General features: G+C 39.2%; 3 protein-coding genes across 4 annotated transcripts in view; 2 read left to right on the top strand and 1 right to left on the bottom strand.

The window, feature by feature from the left end:
• ALG6 (ALG6 alpha-1,3-glucosyltransferase) overlaps window positions 1–9,374 on the top strand; it is an 85,811-nt gene extending 76,437 nt beyond the window's left edge. Inside the window, exon 16 of the transcript XR_013346956.1 lies at window positions 5,131–9,374. The gene's annotated coding sequence lies outside the window, so the exon portion shown is untranslated. The remainder of the gene's footprint in view (window positions 1–5,130) is intronic.
• Window positions 1–13,737, bottom strand: part of ITGB3BP (integrin subunit beta 3 binding protein) — a 51,181-nt gene extending 37,444 nt beyond the window's left edge. The window contains exons 1-3 of the mRNA XM_077825317.1: window positions 13,674–13,737; window positions 8,049–8,091; window positions 606–744 (exon numbers count right to left, since the gene is read on the bottom strand). Of these exons, the coding sequence (XP_077681443.1) occupies window positions 606–744; window positions 8,049–8,091; window positions 13,674–13,678 (187 nt within the window). The 5' untranslated portion in view covers window positions 13,679–13,737. The remainder of the gene's footprint in view (window positions 1–605; window positions 745–8,048; window positions 8,092–13,673) is intronic.
• Window positions 13,738–13,783: 46 nt separating this feature from the next.
• The window catches only part of EFCAB7 (EF-hand calcium binding domain 7), a 38,248-nt gene continuing 30,669 nt past the window's right edge, over window positions 13,784–21,362 (top strand). The window contains exons 1-2 of one of the 2 annotated variants that reach the window (XM_077825312.1): window positions 13,784–13,907; window positions 17,547–17,734. In XM_077825312.1, coding sequence (XP_077681438.1) covers window positions 17,548–17,734 — 187 coding nt within the window. In that variant the 5' untranslated portion in view covers window positions 13,784–13,907; window position 17,547. The remainder of the gene's footprint in view (window positions 13,908–17,546; window positions 17,735–21,362) is intronic. The other variant, XM_077825311.1, reaches the window with a different exon arrangement.

Raw genomic sequence — 21,362 nt, 5'->3', positions numbered from 1 at the left:
CTCAAAACCCCCACAAGAGAAGCACACACTACACCCATTTCACTGACAGGTAAACTGACATACAGAAAAGGTTAAATGACTTGCTCAAGGTCAGTGGTAGAACTGGGAATACAGCTCCTCTATTCTAATCACTAGATTACACTGCCTTCCAAATTATTAAAACATGATTTCTTTTATAACATTCTCAGGTAATATGCAGCAACTCCAAAATATATGCTCCCTTTCATTCACAAAAGTAGTACCCACTGTCACTGTAAATGAAAGCTGGGAGTTGGAGAGAGAGAGAATGTGCAAAAGTTCATTGTGAGCAAAAGTTGGTCTAATTCCAGGAAGGAATGGAGTTGCCCCCCACACATGCTAGTGGTTCTATACTGAACAAAGAAAAGAAAAGCCTACTACAGGATAGTCATCATAATTACCTCAAAAGCTTACATTTATGTGATGAGAGCCCTAAAAATATTGGATTTCACCATAAAGATCAAAACTCCTTAAGAGAAAAAAGAAATCAGACATACCAGATGAGACATAAATTACTAAATCAAGACCCTGATTTAACCAATAACAAGACATTTTTTGCAATAAGTAAAAGAGAATGTTCAACTAACCATTTGATAGACCATTTCCGAGCTTTTGTACATTATGACTTGTGGGAGATGAAAATGCACTGATTTGACATGTTCCCGTTGTTGGTGAATATGAGCTTAAATTTTTCTTTCTGGTCTTCAAAGGTGTTGCTTCATGTGGCTAAATAAAGTTTAAAAAAAGAATAAATAAATGTTGGTTCATAGGGAGGTCCTTCCATATCCCTTATGTAACCCTGACAATTCCAATCCCTCCCTCCAATTTCCATTCTCAGTGCTTCACAATTACAGCCTCCACACTTCCTGTTAAGGTGGACCATACAGTGCTCCCAGAACCAGTCAGCATACAGTCTCTTAAAATGGCCCAATTTACTAATGTTTAATCAAGCAGTATAGGCCAAGTTGTAACTGTATTTTCAAAGAGATTCCTAATTTTGAGTGTCCCTGTTCACGAACATCCCCAAATGTACACACAAACAGCACCGAAATATGCAAATTAAGCTGTTAGATGTCAACCTCTCAGCTTTCATACACAAATCCAACTTGCAAGGTACCTAGAGATACAGATGCCTAAACTGAGTGCCAAGTCCTCTTTTGAGCAGTTAGTCTAAAGGTTAATTCTTTTGGGAAAAATAAGTTAATTTGATGTTACTATGGCATGCACTTTCCTTTCTAATCAGAATTCGTTATGGTTAAAAATCATGGTCAGAATTTTTAGACTTTTTATTTCACTAAAGATTCATCTTATTTTTATCCGTTTTTATCAAGTGTTTGATTTCCTAAAAACAAAAGAAAAATCAGTGTTAAGACAGCGGAAGTCAATTAAAACCAAAAGTAAGTCTCTAGTTTAAAGTAATATGATTACTAACCGAAAGGGAAAGGAGTATTTGTGGCACCTTAGAGACTAAAAAATTTATTTGAGCATAAGCTTTCGTGAGCTGCAGCTCACTTCATCGGATGCATGCAGTGGAAAATACAGTGGGGAGATTTTATATACACAGAGAACATGACACAATGGCTGTTACCATACACACTGTAAGGAGAGTGATCAGGTAAGGTGAGCTATTACCAGCAGGAGAGAAAAAACATCTTTGTAGGGATAATCAAGGTGGGCCATTTCCAGCAGTTGACAAGAACATGTGAGGAACAGTAGGGCGGAAAAATAAACATGGGGAAATAGTTTTACTTTGTGTAATGACCTATCCACTCCCAGTCTTTATTCAAGCCTAATGTAATGATGTCCAGTTTGCAAATTAATTCCAATTCAGCAGTCTCTCGTTGGAATCTGTTTTTGAAGCTTTTTTGTTGAAGAATTGCCACTTTCAGGTCTGTAATCGAGTGACCAGAGAGATTGAAGTGTTCTCCGACTGGTTTTTGAATGTTATAATTCTTGACATCTGATTTGTGTCAATTTATTCTTTTACGTAGAGACTGTCCGGTTTGGCCAATGTACATGGCAGAGGGGCACTGCTGGCACACGATGGCATATATCACATTGGTGGATGTGCTGGTGAACAAGCCTCTGATAGTGTGTCTGATGTGATCAGGTCCTATGATGGTGTCCCCTGAATAGATATGTGGACACAGTTGGCAACGGGCTTTGTTGCAAAGATAGGTTCCTGAGTTAGTGGTTTTGTTGTGTGGTGTGTGGTTGCTGGTGAGTATTGCTTCAGGTTGGGGGGCTGTTTGTAAGCAAGGACTGGCCTGTCTCCCAAGATCTGTGAGAGTGATGGGTCATCCTTCGGGATAGCTTGTAGATCCTTGATGATGCGCTGGAGAGGTTTTAGTTGGGGGCTGAAGGTGATGGCTTATGGCATTTTGTTATTTTCTTTGTTGGGCCTGTCCTGTAGTAGGTAACTTTTGGGTACTCCTCTGGCTCTGTCAATCTGTTTCTTCACTTCAGCAGGTGGGTATTGTAGTTGTAAGAATGCTTGATAGAGATCTTGTAGGTGTTTGTCTCTGTCTGAGGTGTTGGAGTAAATGCGGTTGTATCGTAGAGCTTGGCTGTAAACAATGGGTCGTGTGGTGTGGTCTGGATGAAAGCTGGAGGCATGTAGGTAAGTATAGCGGTCAGTAGGTTTCCGGTATAGGGTGGTGTTTATGTGACCATCGCTTATTAGCACCGTAGTGTCCAGGAAGTGGATCTCTTGTGTGGACTGGTCCAGGCTGAGGTTGATGGTGGGATGGAAATTGTTGAAATCATGGTGGAATTCCACAAGGGCTTCTTTTCCTTGGGTCCAGATGATGAAGACGTCATCAATGTAGCGCAAGTAGAATAGGGGCATTGGGGGACGAGAGCTGAGGAAGCGTTGTTCTAAGTCAGCCATAAAAATGTTGTTGTTTACCAAACTAGTAGTCAATATTTTTACATGTGTTAGAAGAAAACACATTGACTGGAATTCACTGGTACAGTAGAATCTCAGAGTTACACACAGCTTGGGAATGGAGGTTCTACTGTATACATTTTGCTTCCTGGACCAGATGTTAAACTATAACCCTGAAAAAACTGAGCTCCACTGCATTACCACTACACAAGAAATTAGGAATCTGCCTGTACATCAAGGACCTAAGTTCTGATGATGACTTGCATCCTACTAAGGAAGAAAATAGCAGCTTCAAGTAACACCAGTAATGATTAGGTCAAAAACGAAACACACGAAGACACCATTAAACCCAAACAACACTAAAAAGAAAGCCTCCCACTTCACTGAAGCCAGAATTTCACCCTTATATCCTTAGGGGTGATATAAAGCCCCCAGACACTTTCAAATGGTATAGCGACCACCAGTTTTCACCTCTGACTGAATTTTAAGTATTAAGCAACATGTGTAACAGTCAACACACAATCATATATTGACGCTTCGAAGTAAAATAAGCAACCAGATGACCCAGCAATTGAACAAGGGGCCGTAAGAATGAAACACTGAACCAACTGGAAGGCCCAGCTTCAAGATTTGCATAATAATGTTTCCCTGATATCTAGCAGATATCTAGCAGCTATCATACCAAGGGACCTCAAGTCACCAGGCAGGATATCTCTACTATACACACTGCTGGCATAGAAGACGGAAACAGACTGGTGCACAACAGTTGCAGGCGCAGTGAAGAGAAAGGGACATTTTGGCTAATGACATTTTTTCTCTGAAGTTATTTTACTGAAAAAGTTTTTCCTATTAAATTTTTAAGCCATTAAATATACCACATCTAGGTATTTGACAACTTTTTCCTCTCCTTGGAAACAAGAGCTTTCAGAAAGAAACCCTCACAGAAAAGCAGAATAAAAACAAAAAGTGCTTTTTGTCATTTTTGTTGTTTTAATTGTTAAATTTGGTTTAGAAAGTTAGGCAGCAACTTGATTTAATTGTTAATCCATACTTTCACAAATATAAAAACAGCTCACAAAACAGGAAGCAGCCTTCTCTCCTGTCACTACAATGTACTGTATACCACAAAACTCAATATCTATAACCTGTGTTTTTTCTGTGTATTACTCATACCATTTCTTCAATTTCACACATTAGTTTACAGCAATGTTACTAATCGTGTTTATAATCTCTTCAGTTAAGCACCATACATTAATGATAGAAAAAATAATTACAGGGCTTTATGCATATTACCCAGTTTGATACCATGAATAAAATGTAAAATCACAGTCTTCCCCATTTTTGCTCATTAAAGATCCTCTGATACTTTACGCAGTATTCTAGCTGATTTCAATTTGATTATCTGTATTTTGCTTACCTAAGTTTCCCTGCGGTTTCAAATGAATATAGTATTCCTTACTTTTTATCCTGAATTTGTTCAACGTTGCTATGCACAAATGTTCTTCTGGGGCAAGAACCTCACCTCACCCTGACTCCTTGAAACAAAGAGCCAGAGCAGCGTAAAGGGCTCCAGAGATATGTCTACACTGCACCTGGGTGTGAGCCTCCCAGCCAAGGTAGACAGACTCGTGCTAGGGTGCTAAAAACAGCTGTATGGACATTGTGGCTCCAGCAGAGACTTGAGCTAGCCACCCAAACTAAAGCCCCCCCAATCCTCTAGACTTGAGCTCAGGTGGCTAGTTTGAGTCTCCACCAGAGCTTCAACATCCACATGACTATTTTAGCATGCTAGCTCAAGTCCCTCAAGTCTGTCTACCAGGGCTGTGAGTTTCTCTCCTAGCTGCAGTGTAGGCATACCCTGAAAGCCCATGACCCAGCCAAGGGAGAATTCCCCAGTGCAGGAACGTCTTGCATGCTCTGGCATAGGAGCACGGGCAAGGCTGGGAGCAGGAGGGTTGTGTTGGGGGCAGGGCTGCTACACAAAAGTCTAAGGAGAAAGTACTGAATCTAAGTTATGCATGGGGCCTCTTCAGCCTTCAAGTAGCCCAAGATCAGGAGGGCACAAAGGTGGCTTCAAGACACTTTTGCTGCTTCCTGCCTCCCCCGTGTGGGAATTCAGTGTTGCTACTTTTAAACAAGAGGCTACATTTCAGCAGTGGGTAGAATAACGTGTACTATAAACCAGTTAATATTTATTTATTTACAGGATTCTAAATGTTTTTCAGACAAGGATACGTTCTTATGGGGAGCATCCTTGTTGTCACAAGTCTACAGAGACGATAAACATGAAAAAAGGAGGATGGGTGTGTACCAAAATGCCTAATGGTCAATTATGTAACAACCTGCCCATAGGAGAAGTTTCTTCCTAACTCCAGGCAATCAGTGGTTGGTTTATGTCACATATGGGTTTATGTTCCTCTGTGTAGCTTTTTATGAGTATTCTCATTATGCATATTACTGTCTATTTATTTATTTATTTCTAAGTTCTTTGCCCGCAGCTGTTGGGGAGGCTAGGAGTTCCACAGGTTAATTATGTGTGGGGTAAGAAAAAAAAATCCTTTTCAGTTTTAAATATGCCACCTTTTAATTTCATTCACTGTCCTCATGTTCTTGTATTATAGAAAAGGATAAATAGGAACGCTCAATTTACCTTCCCAGTAACACTCATTATGTTTGTATACCTCTATCCTATCCCCTCTTCTTCATTTTCTTAAAATAAACAGTCCCAATCTTTTAATCTATCTCTATACAAAAGCCTTTCCATGCCTCTCATCATTTTCACTGTCTGGATCTGGAACCCTTCTCTTTCTGCAATTCCTTTTTTAACAGGGTGACTAGATGATGGAACATTGTTTTATAGAATAGCCTTATATTTTAAGTAGTGCTTTCTATCTCGGTCCTTGCGCATTATAACATTTTGTTTGCTTTTTTCTTTTTTGACCGCCTTTGCAGACTGAGCTGAAGTTTTCTCTGAACTACCCACAGTGATACACAGGGTTTCTGAGCAGTTACTGTGGGTTTATAATAAAGCAATGTTTATGAGTTGATCTAATTCATTCTTCCAATTTGCATTATCTTGTATATATTAACATTGAATTTTGATTTGGTGCTCATTCATCTAGCTTCCCTATATATCTCTGAATTACTCAATCTTCTCCATTGTTTTGAGTAGCCTAAATAATTTTGTATCATCTGCAGATTTAATAATTTTATATCATCTTTGCATCCTTTTTTTCCAGTTCATTAATATTTTAAACAACCCCTGTCCTAGCAGGAAACCTTGGGCTACCCTACTGCTAACCTTTTGCCACATTAAGATGAACTGAGCCCATCACTGCCAGTAAAGACAGTTTTTCAGAGAAATATTAGTTACAAAATGCTATCAATGGTACATTAGGCATTTAACCTACATCCACCCTGTTTTGCAAGATGGAGATCCTGTGCGGCCCCACTGAAGCTTCAAGGAGCCCTCTCTGTTTAACCTTGAATGCCTGACATTGCAGCCACCATATTTCTGGACATGAAGGAAGTCTCCTTTGAGCATCTACCTTGGAACAGAGTTACTGCAGCACACAACCTCTGTGGCAATCAGAGTTTCTCTTCAGGGAAAGAGAGTCCAGATCTGTTGCACAGCTGGGCAAATCCTTACGATGTCATACCAAAATTACACAGTTTTAACCACTCATTCCTGACTTTTTAAATACAGGAGCAGAGGTCACATCAGGTGAGGGCATAGCGGGAGAAGTTTGGCATTTTGTGGCCATGGAGATGGTCCTGGGAGACAAAGGAGAAGCAGCAGTATGGGATGGGGATGCAATCTGTGCAAGAGGAGAGGTGCCATATAAATTAAAACTTTATTGTAGTCACGTTACAGTTCATAGCCCCCCAATATACAAACAACTTCAAGTGAATATTTTAACCCATCATATTCTGAAAAGCTGATGTAAACAAGGGCTTTTATTATAGTCATTTTACTGCAGAAGGAAAGTCTAGTCTGAAATGCAATTCTTCTCTGTTAAACCACTTTTGTTGCCATCTCAGAAAAATAACAGCTTTAGGGTAGGAAAAAACTGTGTTTAATTTCAGGCTGGACCACTCATCCACAACAATGCTACTCCGACCCAAGAAACAGATGCAAAATTACAGTCACAGCTGCATTCTCCGCAGAACAAGTTGGGTAATGGTACACTAAACTGCTAATTAAATTGCTAATGATTTTTTTTTAGTGCCACTGCGGTATTTTGCCACCTTTATTTAAATAAAAAAGTATCCAGCAAATTTTTAAAATTGCAAGTTTCTATTTTGCAAAATACCAATGAGACTTCTAAATATGTATCACATATAAACAAATCTCTCTAAAATGACATAGCCATGTGGAGATTTACCAAAAGCTCATTTACGGACCAGCTATTTTTTCCAATATACTTTTCCACTAATTTTCCTTCCCTTTAAGGCTACCATTCTCAGGAACTCCTCCGTGATAGCGTTTGTAGCAACACCCACTGTTGGTACAGGTAGATAATAAACCGACATATGTCATGACATGCTGGCACTGGGAATATACAATGGCTGCATTTACAAAAAATAATAGCAACAGTACAATTTTATTTTTATTGTGATAACTGTGGTGAAATTTATTGCAGCGTTAGTATTTTATTGTTTCATTATGCCAGATTAGCTGAGGGATGTAATTATATCCTTGACATAAAAATGCTTTTAATGTTTTCATTTCAATTTTGCAGCTTATAATATGAAGATTATAGCATTATCATAATTCCATATTGTTACATGTACAATTAGATGGCAGAACATTTGCTACCATAATTATGGAGCTAATTTCTAATAAATGCTTTCAACAAGGTTCCTAATTCATTCAGCTCTCGGACAAGTAGCGAAGATAACCAAAAATATGCCTATTTCTCCAGTTATAGCCAATTTCTTCATGCAGATAAATACTTCACTTATTGACAGGCAATGTATACAAAAACAATAATTTCATGCCAAAGATTTTTAGTAATCACTTCTCCTTAGTGAGACTTTTGTAGACTGTCAGCCAATCCACTATAACATAACCCTAATGAAATGCTGTGTATTTATGTAAATTCCATATAATTCCAATCATAAAAGTGAATACAGTACTTACGTTATCTTTCGCAAGGGTCTCCAACTTCAGTGCTCTCTTAACTCTGCAAGCAAAAGACAGACAAGATTTACACTCCTTCAAATACAAAATGTCTAGTAATAAGATCAATCATCTGTGGTCTTAAAATAATTATTTTTTCTTAGTTATGAATGCATTAAATCTTCTATGCATTAAATGCTACTTGAGGGAAAGTAATCTCAGATACAGCAAATTCATTAACTGATTCAAAGAACGTGTCAAAAAGGTTGCTTTTTTGGAAGCTGGAACACAAGTGTTTGTACTAAAAAACATCCACCTCTCCATTATTTACCAGTTTAAACCAAGAGACTGAATTATATATTAAAAAACAGGCATTTGTCTCTTTCAGACAAAATGCCAATTATTAAAATAACTGTACACAAGTGCACTCCAACTTACATACCTTCTGGGTAGGTGTTATAATTATTTTGCCATTAGTAGAAATAATGTATTAAGTATTTAAACATGGATACAGCAAGGTGAAAAAAGTAGTTCTTCCCATCATTTTAGCTCTTAACATGATTCAATGCTACCAGACTATGACTTAACTGGGGAACAGATGCTCTATGTCTTTACAAGTCCCCAAACCATAAGAAACTATTTTCCAGTCTTCTTCACTATACTGATTCAGGAACATGCCAAGCTCTCTCTGCAAAATTTGCTCTGCTGAACTGGATGCCCAGCTGTTAATGGCAACACTAGGAAAGGAAAGCTGAATATTTATAATTCTTATATCGTACAGCTGTCTTCTAAAGAGCAGTCATCAAAATTTTATTGAATGCAGGCTAAATACTCAAAGGAAAGAAAGGTCAACATAAATTAAGACTATTTTACCCAGAGACAACCGCAACTTAAGTACTTTCTTAAATCTTAAACAAAGCTTAAAGCATTATATAAAGTAACTAAAAAATTATGAAAATCTTTTTAAAGTCATTCTATAAGAATTTTACACATTCATTTCAGATTAAACAAGCTTTGGAAAATGCACTTTACTTCAAAATGTAAATGCACTGATTTCATCTTGGAAAAGATTGTTTTGACTCATTAACAAGTAAGATGACCTCATTTAAAATATACCGTTGTTTAGAGTGTGCCACTATTTCTGTGTTTCAAATGTGAAGGCATTCAAAAATGAATTAAAAATGCATCTTTGAAATATTATTCATGTAATATGACTGTATGAGATAACACTGGTTTAGAATTATCTGTATTTTAAAAAGATAATAGGAAAAAATACTATATTAAAAAAGCCAAACATGTAAGATTTACATTTTCTATATTAAAAAACCCCACAAACTCTTGCCAAGGGACAGTCAAAGGTGTAACAGTTTGATGGAATTCTTTACAATGTGTGTGGGTTGTTTTTTTTTGTTTTAATATAGTGACCCATGTTGCTTAAGGAATGCAGACTCCATTATATCTTCCACCCCAATGGCAGCAGAAAAACATTATATACATTAATACATTCTCTCGGTTAGGGTGCTCTGGGAGCCAATGCATTTGCATGTTATACAAAGGTATCCCTTCCAGCCCTACATTTCTGATTCTATGTTATGATGGAAGTTTTTATGATGGACTTCAAAAGGAGCTGGAAGCCAAAGTACAGCAGAATCTGGACTTGAGATAGCTTTATGATGAGGACAAATGAAAAACTGCATGAAAATCCTAAATACGGATTTGGGAAATTTCTCGGAGAAAAAGTTGTAGAGTGGTCAGCCCCACGTTATTTAAAATCTGTCAGATATCGTGTAGAGCAAGAGTTCCAGTTGGCCCAAATTTGCCTCTGTTGGCCTGTGGAACCTCTATATGCCCCTTGAGCTATGCAGCTGTAGAGGCAGATTCTCAGGTAAGTACTTCTACATCAGAAGGGGCTGCGTAATAATAATTTTGGCCTTGCTCTTTCCAGTGAAAGCATTAGATTCTATCTCACCTGACAGTATTCCCTCTGATGCCCTAATGAGGGGTAAGTAAATCACTAGTCAACTATCATTCAGTTAGGATCATGTAAGACTAGAGGTGTTAAAGTCCAAACCACTGTCCTTGGCTAAAAGCTCTGAAAAAAGTTTATTCGGAAAATTAACAAGGAGCCCCATTGGGCCACAGGTATCTCCCTCCCTCCAATGTACATGCAAAAAGATGCATATGGGGGAGAGGAGAAAAAGCTCACACAATCTAAACTGTGGAAATGAGAACCCCACACTACTTTACGATATAGAGGGCAGTGGGATCACCTCTGTTAGTTCCCACTCTCTTCCTCCCATGGCTGGACAAAGTTACTACAATACCAGGACAGTAGTAAATGTCACAGTCTGCACAAGTAGCGAAGAGGAAGGAAAAACCAAGCACATTAAGGTGCAGCGTACAAGAGCTCATTTACCTGAGTCCCCTACCCTCAAGTGATCTAAAATCTCCAGGGACAGAGCTCATTTTGTTTTCTTAATTGTGCATAGTAGATGGTGGTGTATGTATATGTAAGTATATGCATTTTGGTAATTGGTACTTTACACATAATATTTACCCATCTAAAAAAAAAGTCATAACTATCGTTTGTTATAACATATTGGAAAATCCCTTTAGGCCAGATTGAGAGTCTCTTGTTAACACTGGTGAGCATTTACTTACAAAAGTACTCCTATTTACCTCAGTGAAACTATTCATGTGAGTAATTGCTCATCAGAGAGAGTATGGGTTTCACCATCTAGCCCTTGATAAGGAGTGAGATTTTACAGTCTCCCGGTACACTATGATTTTTTTTTTAACTTTCCATGTATTTAAGCAAATTATATAAGAAATAAATTGAAGATGAGTGGGGAAAGGTATTTTCAAGAGGCGCTAATAAATAAAGAAGGAGTATATGGCATGATGAAGTGGCTGTATCGCTTAATGGAAAATTTATTCTGAAGAAATCACAATGCATTTTTGGGTGTTATATAGACTTTCAACCTTACTATTTTCTAACTCACTTTGTAGACAGACATTAAATTTTAGAAAAACCTGGTATGGTAAGTGATTAATATTGCAAGGAACTAACTATACAGAAGTCACTCAGGAGGTCACTGATTGAATCACAAGCCTCAAGTCCCACTATACCAGTGGTTCTCAACTTATTTATCATTGTGGGCTGCATATGCGGCACACAATGTATTACCTGGGCTGCAGGGGCTGGATGGCAGGGCAGCAACAGCCCAGACCCTGACCCCGACCCCGGGCCCCTGCCATGCAGGGCCGGGTGGCTGCCTGACCTCAACCCCGGAGCTTGCGGGGCCAGGCAACTGCCCGGATGCCACTGTGCTGGGCAGCCGGGAACCCCACGGGCCAGTCTTTAGTGCACAGCTGAGGTGGGCCACAGCTGAGTGCTAACTGGGCTATGGGTTGAGAACCTCTGCACTATACCATAATCCTATTCTAAGTAATGACAGCATGAAGACTTTAATAAGGAAGGTACATTTTTAGTCTAAATACACCTCTCTCATTATTAGTGGAAATAAATAAAAAATATTTTGGGGGAATGTTTTTGTATTTAGTTTCCACCCTGAGTACCAGTGTGAAAACAGCATTTAAACTGAGGAAATCTGTATGTCATATTTTTCTTACAATGTGGGTTATAAAATTTTCAGCCCAATGCATTCTAGTGTAACAGTAAGACAACATAATAAGACTTCACAAAGTTTTTAGTTGTAATTGACTTTTCAACTGGCCACATTGTTAAAATCTATTTGGCTCTTAGTAGAGAAATAATTAGATAGTATTTACATATATTAGTGAAACAGGAAGAACTAAAGGAAAAAATGGCGTAACAGCTGGGAAAGCTTGAAGAAAAAACATTACTATTTTCCAGGTTCAAAGTGAAATGTAAAAGACAACGTGCAAGAAATAAAATGAGGAATGCACTCAAGTACTGCAATCCAAGGTTAGTACATTTCGTAAAAAGTTTAGAATGATTATTGTCTGAGATCACAAATTATTTAAGCCACACTTGTCTATCTATAGTTGCTACGATAACTATCTGTGAACAGACTGTGAATGGATGCAGTGTTGCCTGCCCCAGTCTGCAGGCAGACTGCTGCAGAGCCTCTATTGCTACTCACAGCCTTGCTAAGCAGCAAAATGAAATTATGAAGACTTGATTCACTTTCTCCACTGGTATTCAGAAGCCTCTGCTGTTGGTTGGGAAGTTACCAACAACAGGAGAGGTAGGAACTATAGCTACTCAAAAAGAAAGGATTTAGAAAAAAGTCTGTGAAAGCATAGTATAGTGAAGATCAACCCTTATAATGGCAGCCAGGAAGAGCCCAGAGCAGCTGTCCACTAGAATCTGAAGAACCAATAGTGGATGTCACAGCCCAACAGCTACCACTATTACATCTCAAGCAGCTGCTGTCAGTTTCTCACTTTCATGGGCATGAAAAAGTCACACACACTCTACCACCATGTTCTTCTACATCACCATTTATCCAAGGATTAATCATGCAACAGAACACATTTTGGAGGTAGATAAGTAGTAGCTTCATCTGGGGTACAAAGAAGTTAACTGACTCAAGGTGACTTGGTGAGAAGACTGGTAATAAAACCCACGAGTCCTCTCTTTCATTCCAACTACTAAAATACCCTTGCCTTAAAAAATAAATCTTGCCTTTGGGCTAACATTATATACAAAACTGATATTTGTAGGAAAACATTAGTCAAATAAAAATTCAGAGATTCCTGTTTGTTGTGGCAGAATTGTTTAACTATGTTTTAAAACTGTTCCACATTGACGTGAAATATCCCACACGCTTTCCAAGTAAGGGATTTGCTCTAGTGTTCTGAATCAAAATCTCCTCTTCTACCCCTGCTACTGTGGAGTGAGATGTGGGCTGGTTAGCAGTCCTCGTGGCTGAATTTCAGGGGCACTCTATGTAGAAACACTAACATTTTCAAATTAGGGTAGCTTAACTTTAAGCACTTCAGTAAGTGGCCTGCTTCTCAGAGGCGCTGAGGACTCACTTCACCGCCGTGGGTGCTACAGGGAATAACCATTTGTTTAGGTGCTGAACTTTAAGGCACCCACAACTGAAAGTGTTGTCTACACACAGGTTTCAGAGTAACAGCCATGTTAGTCTGTATTCGCAAAAAGAAAAGGAGTACTTGTGGCACCTTAGAGACTAACCAATTTATTTGAGCATGAGCATGCTCAAATAAATTGGTTAGTCTCTATGGTGCCACAAGTACTCCTTTTCTGTCTACACACACACACACACTGGCATCTGTGTGGGGCTCAGAGACGCCAGGAGAACCCGACCCTCACCCCTCCAAAGGAGCAACTTATTTAGCTGGTAACTTTAAGCAGCCAAGTTTGAAAGTTTTGGCCGCAGCCTGTACAGCCCTTTCCAAGCTGACGTGGAGATGGGAGGGAGACGGGGCTTGATTTCAGGGCAGTGTTCGTGTCTCCCAGCTTCCCCCCCACCCCCCCCCCCCCAGCTCTAGTCCCCTGGCCCCCAGACCCTGTCCCCAGCCCTTGTCCCCTCCGACCCCCAAATCCTGCTGTCCCCTCCCGCCCCTCAGCTCCTGTCCTCGCGCCCCCCCCCACATCTGCCCCCTTTCTCACCGCCCATGCCCGCTACCTACGGCATGATGGCAGCGCCGGCAGCCGCTCCGGCACCCCCGAGCTTGCTCGGTTCCCGCCCGCCGTGTACCACCCAAACCTCACCGGCTAGAAACACCGTCCAGAGGAGGCGGCCGGTTCCGTTCAGGCCGGGGCGGCCCGTAACCGACGCACCGAGGCGGAGGGCGCACGGCGGCGGCGACAGACCCGGGCCGAGGCCAGGACAAGGTCCAGGTCCGAAACAAGGAGTCCCCAAGGTCAGCACAGGAGGGGTCACTCCATCCCCTCCCCATTGCCTTCTGCTCTCTGCCCCTTCCCATGCGCAGTCTCTGGGGCAGCCCCCGGCCCTTCTCCCTCCCTCCGTTTAGGGCCTGGGCACGTTCGTTTACAAATTAAACCGGGAGAAAGGAGAAAAATCCCCCCAGCTGGAAAGAGACTGCGTCCGCCACTGCCCCTTGGCAACAGCCTCGGGACCCCGGGTGCTGCCTAGAGCTAGTCAGTGAAACATTGGGAGGGGGGTTAAATTGCCCCAAACTAGGCTTGAAATCTCACTGAAACACACAGAACCAGGATTCCGTGGGCAGAAGGGGAGATGTTTCGGAAGTGGCTTAACATAATGTCGTAAGAGAGAGCTTCTTGCTTCCCAATGAGTGAGATCTGGTAGGTTTGCCTTTCCTGGGATGAAATGGTAGACACTAGAATTTTCATCAGAGAACTCATCATAGAAATGTAGGGCTGGAAAGGGCTTGGAGAGGTCATGTAGTCCAGCCCCCTGCCCTGAGGCAGGAAAAAGTAAACCTACACCATCCCTGATAGGTGTTTGGCCGGGGGCATGCCACAACCTCCCTTGGAAGCCTATTTCAATGCTTAACTACCCTTGTAATTAGAAAGTTTATCCTAATATCCAACCTACATCTCCCTTACTGCAGATTAAACTGATTATTTCTTGTCCAACCTTTGGTGGACCCGGAGGACAACTGATCACAGGTTTTAGCCTCCGAAAGCTTATGCCCAAATAAATTTGTTAGTCTCTAAAGTGCCACAAGGACTCCTCATTGTTTTTGCTGATACAGACTAACACGGCTACCACTCTGAAACCAATCCTCTTTGTAACAGCCCTTAACATAGTTGAAGGCTGTTATCAGCTCCCACATCAGTCTTCTTTTCTCAAGAAGCTTGGGGAGAGCTGTTAGGTCATCTAGTCCCTCTCCTTTCCTCTGATGCACAGTTATTCCTTACTATATATATATTTTAGTGCTTCATCATCTGTCCAGTTGAGATTTTAATGACCCAAGCCGTGGAGCTTCCACCAGTTCCCTTGGAAAACTATTGCACACTAGACTTCAAATAACATTGGCAGCACCTTTGTGCTGCACAAATTGGCAGCACCACCTGCTGCACAAATAATAAATCGGTTGGTAATGAGTGGGCTGAGGAGCATAAACAACAGTTCATATTTTATAAAGCTAGTTACTGGAAAATTAACATTTATTCTCCTTTTCCTCCTTGACTTTAACCCACTTCCATTTTGTGAGTGTAACACTGGTGCTTAATTATAGTGACACCCGTTTACAGGACCAGACTGAATCACTCTGTCCCTGTGGGGTCTTTCTAATGCCAGTGTAATATGAAAGTGTCAGGCAGGCGGTCTGTGTATTATAAATAGGGTACTTCATCCATGATAAGCGATTATTATCTTTCTTTCCCAAGTGAAAAAGACCTATATAACTCAGGAAAGTGCGAGTGATTTAGCCCTCTTGAGTAAGAATCCAATGAGTCCTGAAGGGGACCCTACCTATGCCGTTATCTTGTTGTTGAACTTGAGATATTCAATTTATTATACGGGAATATATTTTCAGAAGTCAAAGCTGGGTAAAATAATGTTAGAGGCTGTTAGGCCAACAGTACAGCACAATTTAGTGTACCTCTGTGATGGCCTTCTAAAAACCTTAATCACCTTTGGTAAAGAAGAAAACCACTGTTAAAGTTCACTGCTGTTTATGAGCAAAAGGTGTTATTGTCTTGATTTATTTCAATTATTGAAAAAAAATCCAGATTTTTCCCCACTCTGTTCTGTGTAGTTTTATGGTGGTATGTTGTAGTTTAAGGTCCTAAATGCTGCAAACGCTTATGCCATGCTTAAATTTTAAGCATCCGAATAGTTCCATCAGTTTGAATGGATATGCTTAACTTTACGTGTTTGAAGGATAGGTGTGTAAAATTTTGACAGTGTTTCCACTGTTAGACATGCTTTTAACGAAATTACAGCTAGGAAAATTTTTTTTCTAAATATGGGCTTTAAACCAGATAAATTACTTTATTAACTTAATTTTTTTTATCTTGAATGGAAAAAAGATTTTTTTCCAGTAGGTTTTCCCTGCTGAAACAATGTGGAACTGATCAGCCTAATGGTTTCTAAATCTGCTGGATTTTTAGATTTGGGAGGATGAATAAAACCCAATAGTAAAAGCAACAAAGTATAATCTTTCAGTGCACAGTTACTCTTACCAAATATATCTCCAGATACAGCAAGTCTCTAGTAATAAGAAGCTTGCAAAAAAGCCAACATATATGCCATACATGAGGACTTTTAACACGTACATTTAATTACAATGCTTATCTTGTTATCACTGTTCTCCTTTTCCTGCGTCCCCCAACCTTTCCAAATATGTGTTACACCTACATGTTGCATTTTGTTCTAAATCAGTAAGCTTCTTGAGTTTGAGACTATCTTACTCTGTTTGTATGGAACCTAACATAATTGTGGGGGTTCATCCCTGACTGGGGCCTCTTGATGTTACCCTTATAGCTGTGCAGTGTCACTCAGGTCAGTCAGACTCTGGGCATAAAGACTGCCCTGATCACTTTGTATGAGCTCTGTATCTCTGTGGCTAAAATTCTGATCAGCTCTGAAAACTCAGGTTTCAGAGTAACAGCCGTGTTAGTCTGTATTCGCAAAAAGAAAAGGAGTACTTGTGGCACCTTAGAGACTAACCAGTTTATTTGAGCATGAGCTTTCGTTAGCTCATGCTCAAATAAATTGGTTAGTCTCTAAGGTGCCACAAGTACTCCTTTTCTTTTTTCTGAAAACTCAGACTCCCAAAATTCTGTTTTTCCTCAGGACACTAGTATTTGGGTACCTATTTGTTCAGAATAGTTGAGCAAATACTCCATGCTGGATCTCTATATCAGTCGATCTCTGGAAATATGTTGCCTGTTTCTTTATGTTTTAAGCAGTCATTTACAGAGTGGTGAAAAACCACATTCCACACACTTTCCACTTCCACTAGGGTGTGTCCACATGAGCATCTTTCCCCAAAAGTATTCCATCTTTACTACTACCGACTAAGTTCAACCAGTAGCACTAATAATGAGAGTGCCAGTGTGGACGAGGTGGCTGCTGGCCTCCCGGTGGTTTTTTTTTTACCACTGTTCTGAATAACTCTGCCCACAGCAAGCCTAGACAACAGTGGTTAAAACACCAGAGGACACTAGTACCTTGTCCATACAAGTGCTCCCACTGTTGCTATTCACAGATGAGTTGAGCCAGTGATAGCAACAGTAGGACATTTTAGGAAAAAAGTGTAGTGTAGACAATCCCTAGAGGCTTAATTCTAATTTTGGCTAAGGTATGCATCACCTCGTATGGTATCTTGGAAAATTTGCTACAGTGTAGATAAATAAATAATAATGAATAATACTTAGCACCTACATAGTTTAAATTCATGGATTTCAAAGCACTTTACAAAGGCAGTTAAGTAGCATTACCCCCATTTTACAGCAGAGAAACAGATTCATAGAGAGTTTAAGTGAATCTGTTCGTGAGGGGACAGAGCAGAGACATACTTACACACTATGAAAGCAAAAGACTTTAAATATGTTTGTATTATTCACAGAATGGCCAGCAGTCCTGGAAGTAATGCATCCCTCTCCCGTGAGAAAACAGTACTCTCAGAAAGTTCTCAAGCAAAGAAATCACAGTATTCTGAAGAGGAGTCCTTTTATATGAACTGTAGAGCGGCCTACCTAGCTGTTTTTAAAAGCAGCTTAGAAAATATTAAATCAAAAGAACAACTATGTTTAGGTAATGAGTAGGAGATAATTTTCTTTACTTGAATTTTGTGTGTGAAGATTACAGTGGTTGATTTTCAAACCAACAGCCAGCATTTCACTGGTGGAAATAACCCAGCACATAATGGAGCTTGGTCACAATAGCTTCTTTTAAGGATTCAGGCAGTTCTTGGTGGGGTTTGGGTTTTCAAGCATCAGTGGCTGTATCTATAAAGACACTTCCAAGGTTTATACCTATTATAAAATATATCATCGTTTTTCAAATAGTTTACTGAAAGTATTTTTTCTCAATATTTTTCATTTTCCTTAAATTCTTAATCTCTATTACTAGGTATTGGATAGTTCGTGGAAGTGGGAATGATATACAGAGCCTTTCACCTCTAAATCACCACTCTGAATGAGCAAAAGTCAATACCACCTAACAATTATTGGGGGGCCTAAGTGAGTTATTTAACAGCACCACATTTGATGGTGGCATCGTTGCCTACTTGAGGTGGGCCTGGATACTGCTTTGTGGTGGTGACATTTTTCAGTAAAGTGTTTCCCTCTCTCTGACAAGTGATAAATTACAATGAGTTATTCTCAGTTCAGTTTCTAGTGGACAAGTGTCCCTAGCACAGAAAATCGCCATGGCAACCGGCATTAATTGTCACAGGGGTTTGCAGTCTCATCAGAAAAGTTGTTAAATGAGAAATGGAGATTGACCGACCCTTTCAACCCAAGACATGGTCCCCCAGAACAGGGCTGAGAAACACTGACTATGTGGTACATGAAAATCTTTCCCTGCCTATGAATGTGTTTTGTGCATAAATGGACGACTTCAGTGTTTCATAAGAACTGCATTAATTTGTAAAAAATGTAAATGTACCTTAAGTTAAAGCACTTCTCAGTTTCCTAAATTTCAAGCCAGATGTTTTATTCTTTTATCAGTATTATTTTGGGCTGTCGATTAATCGCAGTTAACTCATGCGATTAACTCAAAAAAATTAAACGCGATTAAAAAAATTAATTGTGATTAATCGCAGATTTAATTGCACAGTTAAACAATAGAATACCAATTGAAATTTATTAAATATTTTGGATGTTTTTCTACATTTTCATATACATTGTATTCTGTGTTGTAATTGAAATCAAAGTGTATATTATTTTTGATTACAAATATTTGCACTGTAAAAATAACAAACTAAAGAAATAGTACTTTTCAATTCACCTCATACAAGTACTGTAGTGCAATCTTTGTCGTGAAAGTGCAATTTACAAATGTAGATTTTTTTCGTTACATAACTGCACTCAAAAACAAAACAATGTAAAACTTCAGAGCCTACAAGTCCACTCAGTCCTATTTCTTGTTCAGCCAGTTGCTAAGACAAACAAGTTTGTTTACATTTACAGGAGATAATGCTGCCCGCTTCTTATTTATAATGCCACCAGAAAGTCAGAACAGGTATTTGCATGGCACTTTTGTAGCCAGCATTGCACGGTATTTATGTGCCAGATATGCTAAACATTTTTGTGCCCCTTAATGCTTTGGCCACCATTTCAGAGGACATGCTTCCATGCTGATGATGCTCGTTACAAAAATAAGGCGTTAATTAAATTTGTGACTGAACTCCTTGGGGGAGATTTGTATGTCCCTGTTCTGTGTTTTACCCACATTCTGCCATATATTTTATGTTTTAGCAGTCTCGGATGATGACCCAGCACATGTTGTTCATTTTAAGAACACTTTCACTGCAGATTTGACAAAACGCAAAGAGGGTACCAGTGTGAGATTTCTAAAGATAGCTACAGCACTCGATCCAAGGTTTAAGAATCTGAAGTACCTTCCAAAATCTGGAGGGACGAGGTGTGGAGCATGCTTTCAGAAGTCTTAAAAGAGCAACATTCCGATGCGGAAACTACAGAACCCGAACCACCAAAAAAGAAAATCAACCTTGTGCTGGTGGCATCTGACTCAGATAATGAAATTGAACATGTCAGTCTGCACTGGTTTGGATTGTTATTGAGCAGAACCTGTCATCAGCATGGAAGCTTGTCCTCTGGAATGGTAGTTGAAACATGAAGGGATATATGAATGTTTAGCACATCTGGCATGTAAATACCTTGCAACATCAGCTACAACAGTCGGTTACAAATACCTGTTCTCACTTTCTGGTGACATTGTAAATAAGAAGATGGCAGCATTATCTCCTGTAAATGTGAACAAACATGTGTGTCTAAGCGATTGTCTGAACAAGAAGTAGGACTGAGTGGACCTGTAGGCTCTGAAGTTTTGCATATTTTTGTATTTGAGTGCCGTTACGTAACAAAAAAAAATTTGTAAATTGCACTTTCACGACAAAGAGATTGCACTACAGTACTTGTATGATGTGAATTGAAAAATACTGGTTCTTTTGTTTATCAGTTTTACAGGTCTCACTTTCAGGTGACATTGTAAACAAGTAGCGGGCAGCATTATTTCCTGCAAATGTAAACAAACTTGTTTTGTCTGAGCAATTGGCTGAACACGAAGTAGGAATGGATTGAGCAGACTTGCAGGCTCTAAAATTTTACATTGTTTTATTTTTGAATGCAGGGGTTTGTTTTTTTTACATAATTCTACATTTGTAAGTTCAACTTTCTTGATAAAGAGATTGCACTACAGTACTTCCATTAGGTGAATTGAAAAATACAATTTCTTTTGCTTTTTTACAGTGCAAATACTTGTAATCAAAAATAAATATAAAGTGAGTGCTGTACGCTTTGTATTCTGTGTTGTAATTGAAATCAATATATTCGAAAATGTAGAAAGCATCCAAATATATTTAAATGTATTCTCTTATTGTTTGACAGTGCGATTAATCACGATTAATTTTTTTAAACACTTGACAGCCCTAGTATTATTCTACTTCATTGTGTGATTAGGTGACATCCGCAACGGTCCAACAATGTATCTTTTTTGTTTGGTAAATGCAGTTAGTAGTAGTAAGTATAAATACTTGATTGAAAATTATGATGCTTAGAAAAAGTACAAAAATAACTCGAAGTTCCACAGCTAATTGGTTGGAACTATGAAAACGACCAATTTACACAGTAAGTTAGTGAAAAAAAATGGTTTCTAAATTGGGCTAGGGACTGGGTATTGGTTTACTTAAAATGTTTTAATTAGTTATTCTGTTAAATGGATATTTGGAATAGGTTTCATAGTTCCATCTAGAAATCTGTACAGCTTCAGTGTTGCCAACTCTTGCAAGTTTATCATGTATCACAGTATTTGGTGTTTTTCTTAAAGCTGCAGCACCTGGAGTCCTATGATTAAGAGAAAAATTTAGCTTACTTTTTAAAAAAAATAGAAGTTTCTAGGCCTCATGGTTGCAGAGAAAAGCTTGAAAACATGAACTGTAAAAAGGCTAAATACCAGAAGGCATATAAAAAGAACACAAATCTATGTTTTTTAAAAAAACCCTCATGATTTTGAAGCTAATATGATTTTTGAACACTTGGAATTGTCAGTGCTGCAGTGTTGCTTGCTAAGGGTTTATCAGTAGTAGATTATGGTGTCAGGGAATAGCATCTTTGTAGAAGACTGTAGAGGTTATGTAATCACAGAACAAACAAAAAGTAAATAGAAAAGCATTCTGACACTATGGTCAGTCATAATA

The sequence above is a fragment of the Eretmochelys imbricata genome, chromosome 8, assembly GCF_965152235.1.
Source record: "Eretmochelys imbricata isolate rEreImb1 chromosome 8, rEreImb1.hap1, whole genome shotgun sequence".
NCBI lineage: Eukaryota > Metazoa > Chordata > Testudines > Cheloniidae > Eretmochelys > Eretmochelys imbricata.
The sequence above is the reverse complement of the archived record's forward strand: the minus strand, read 5'-3'. Positions and strand labels throughout refer to the sequence as shown.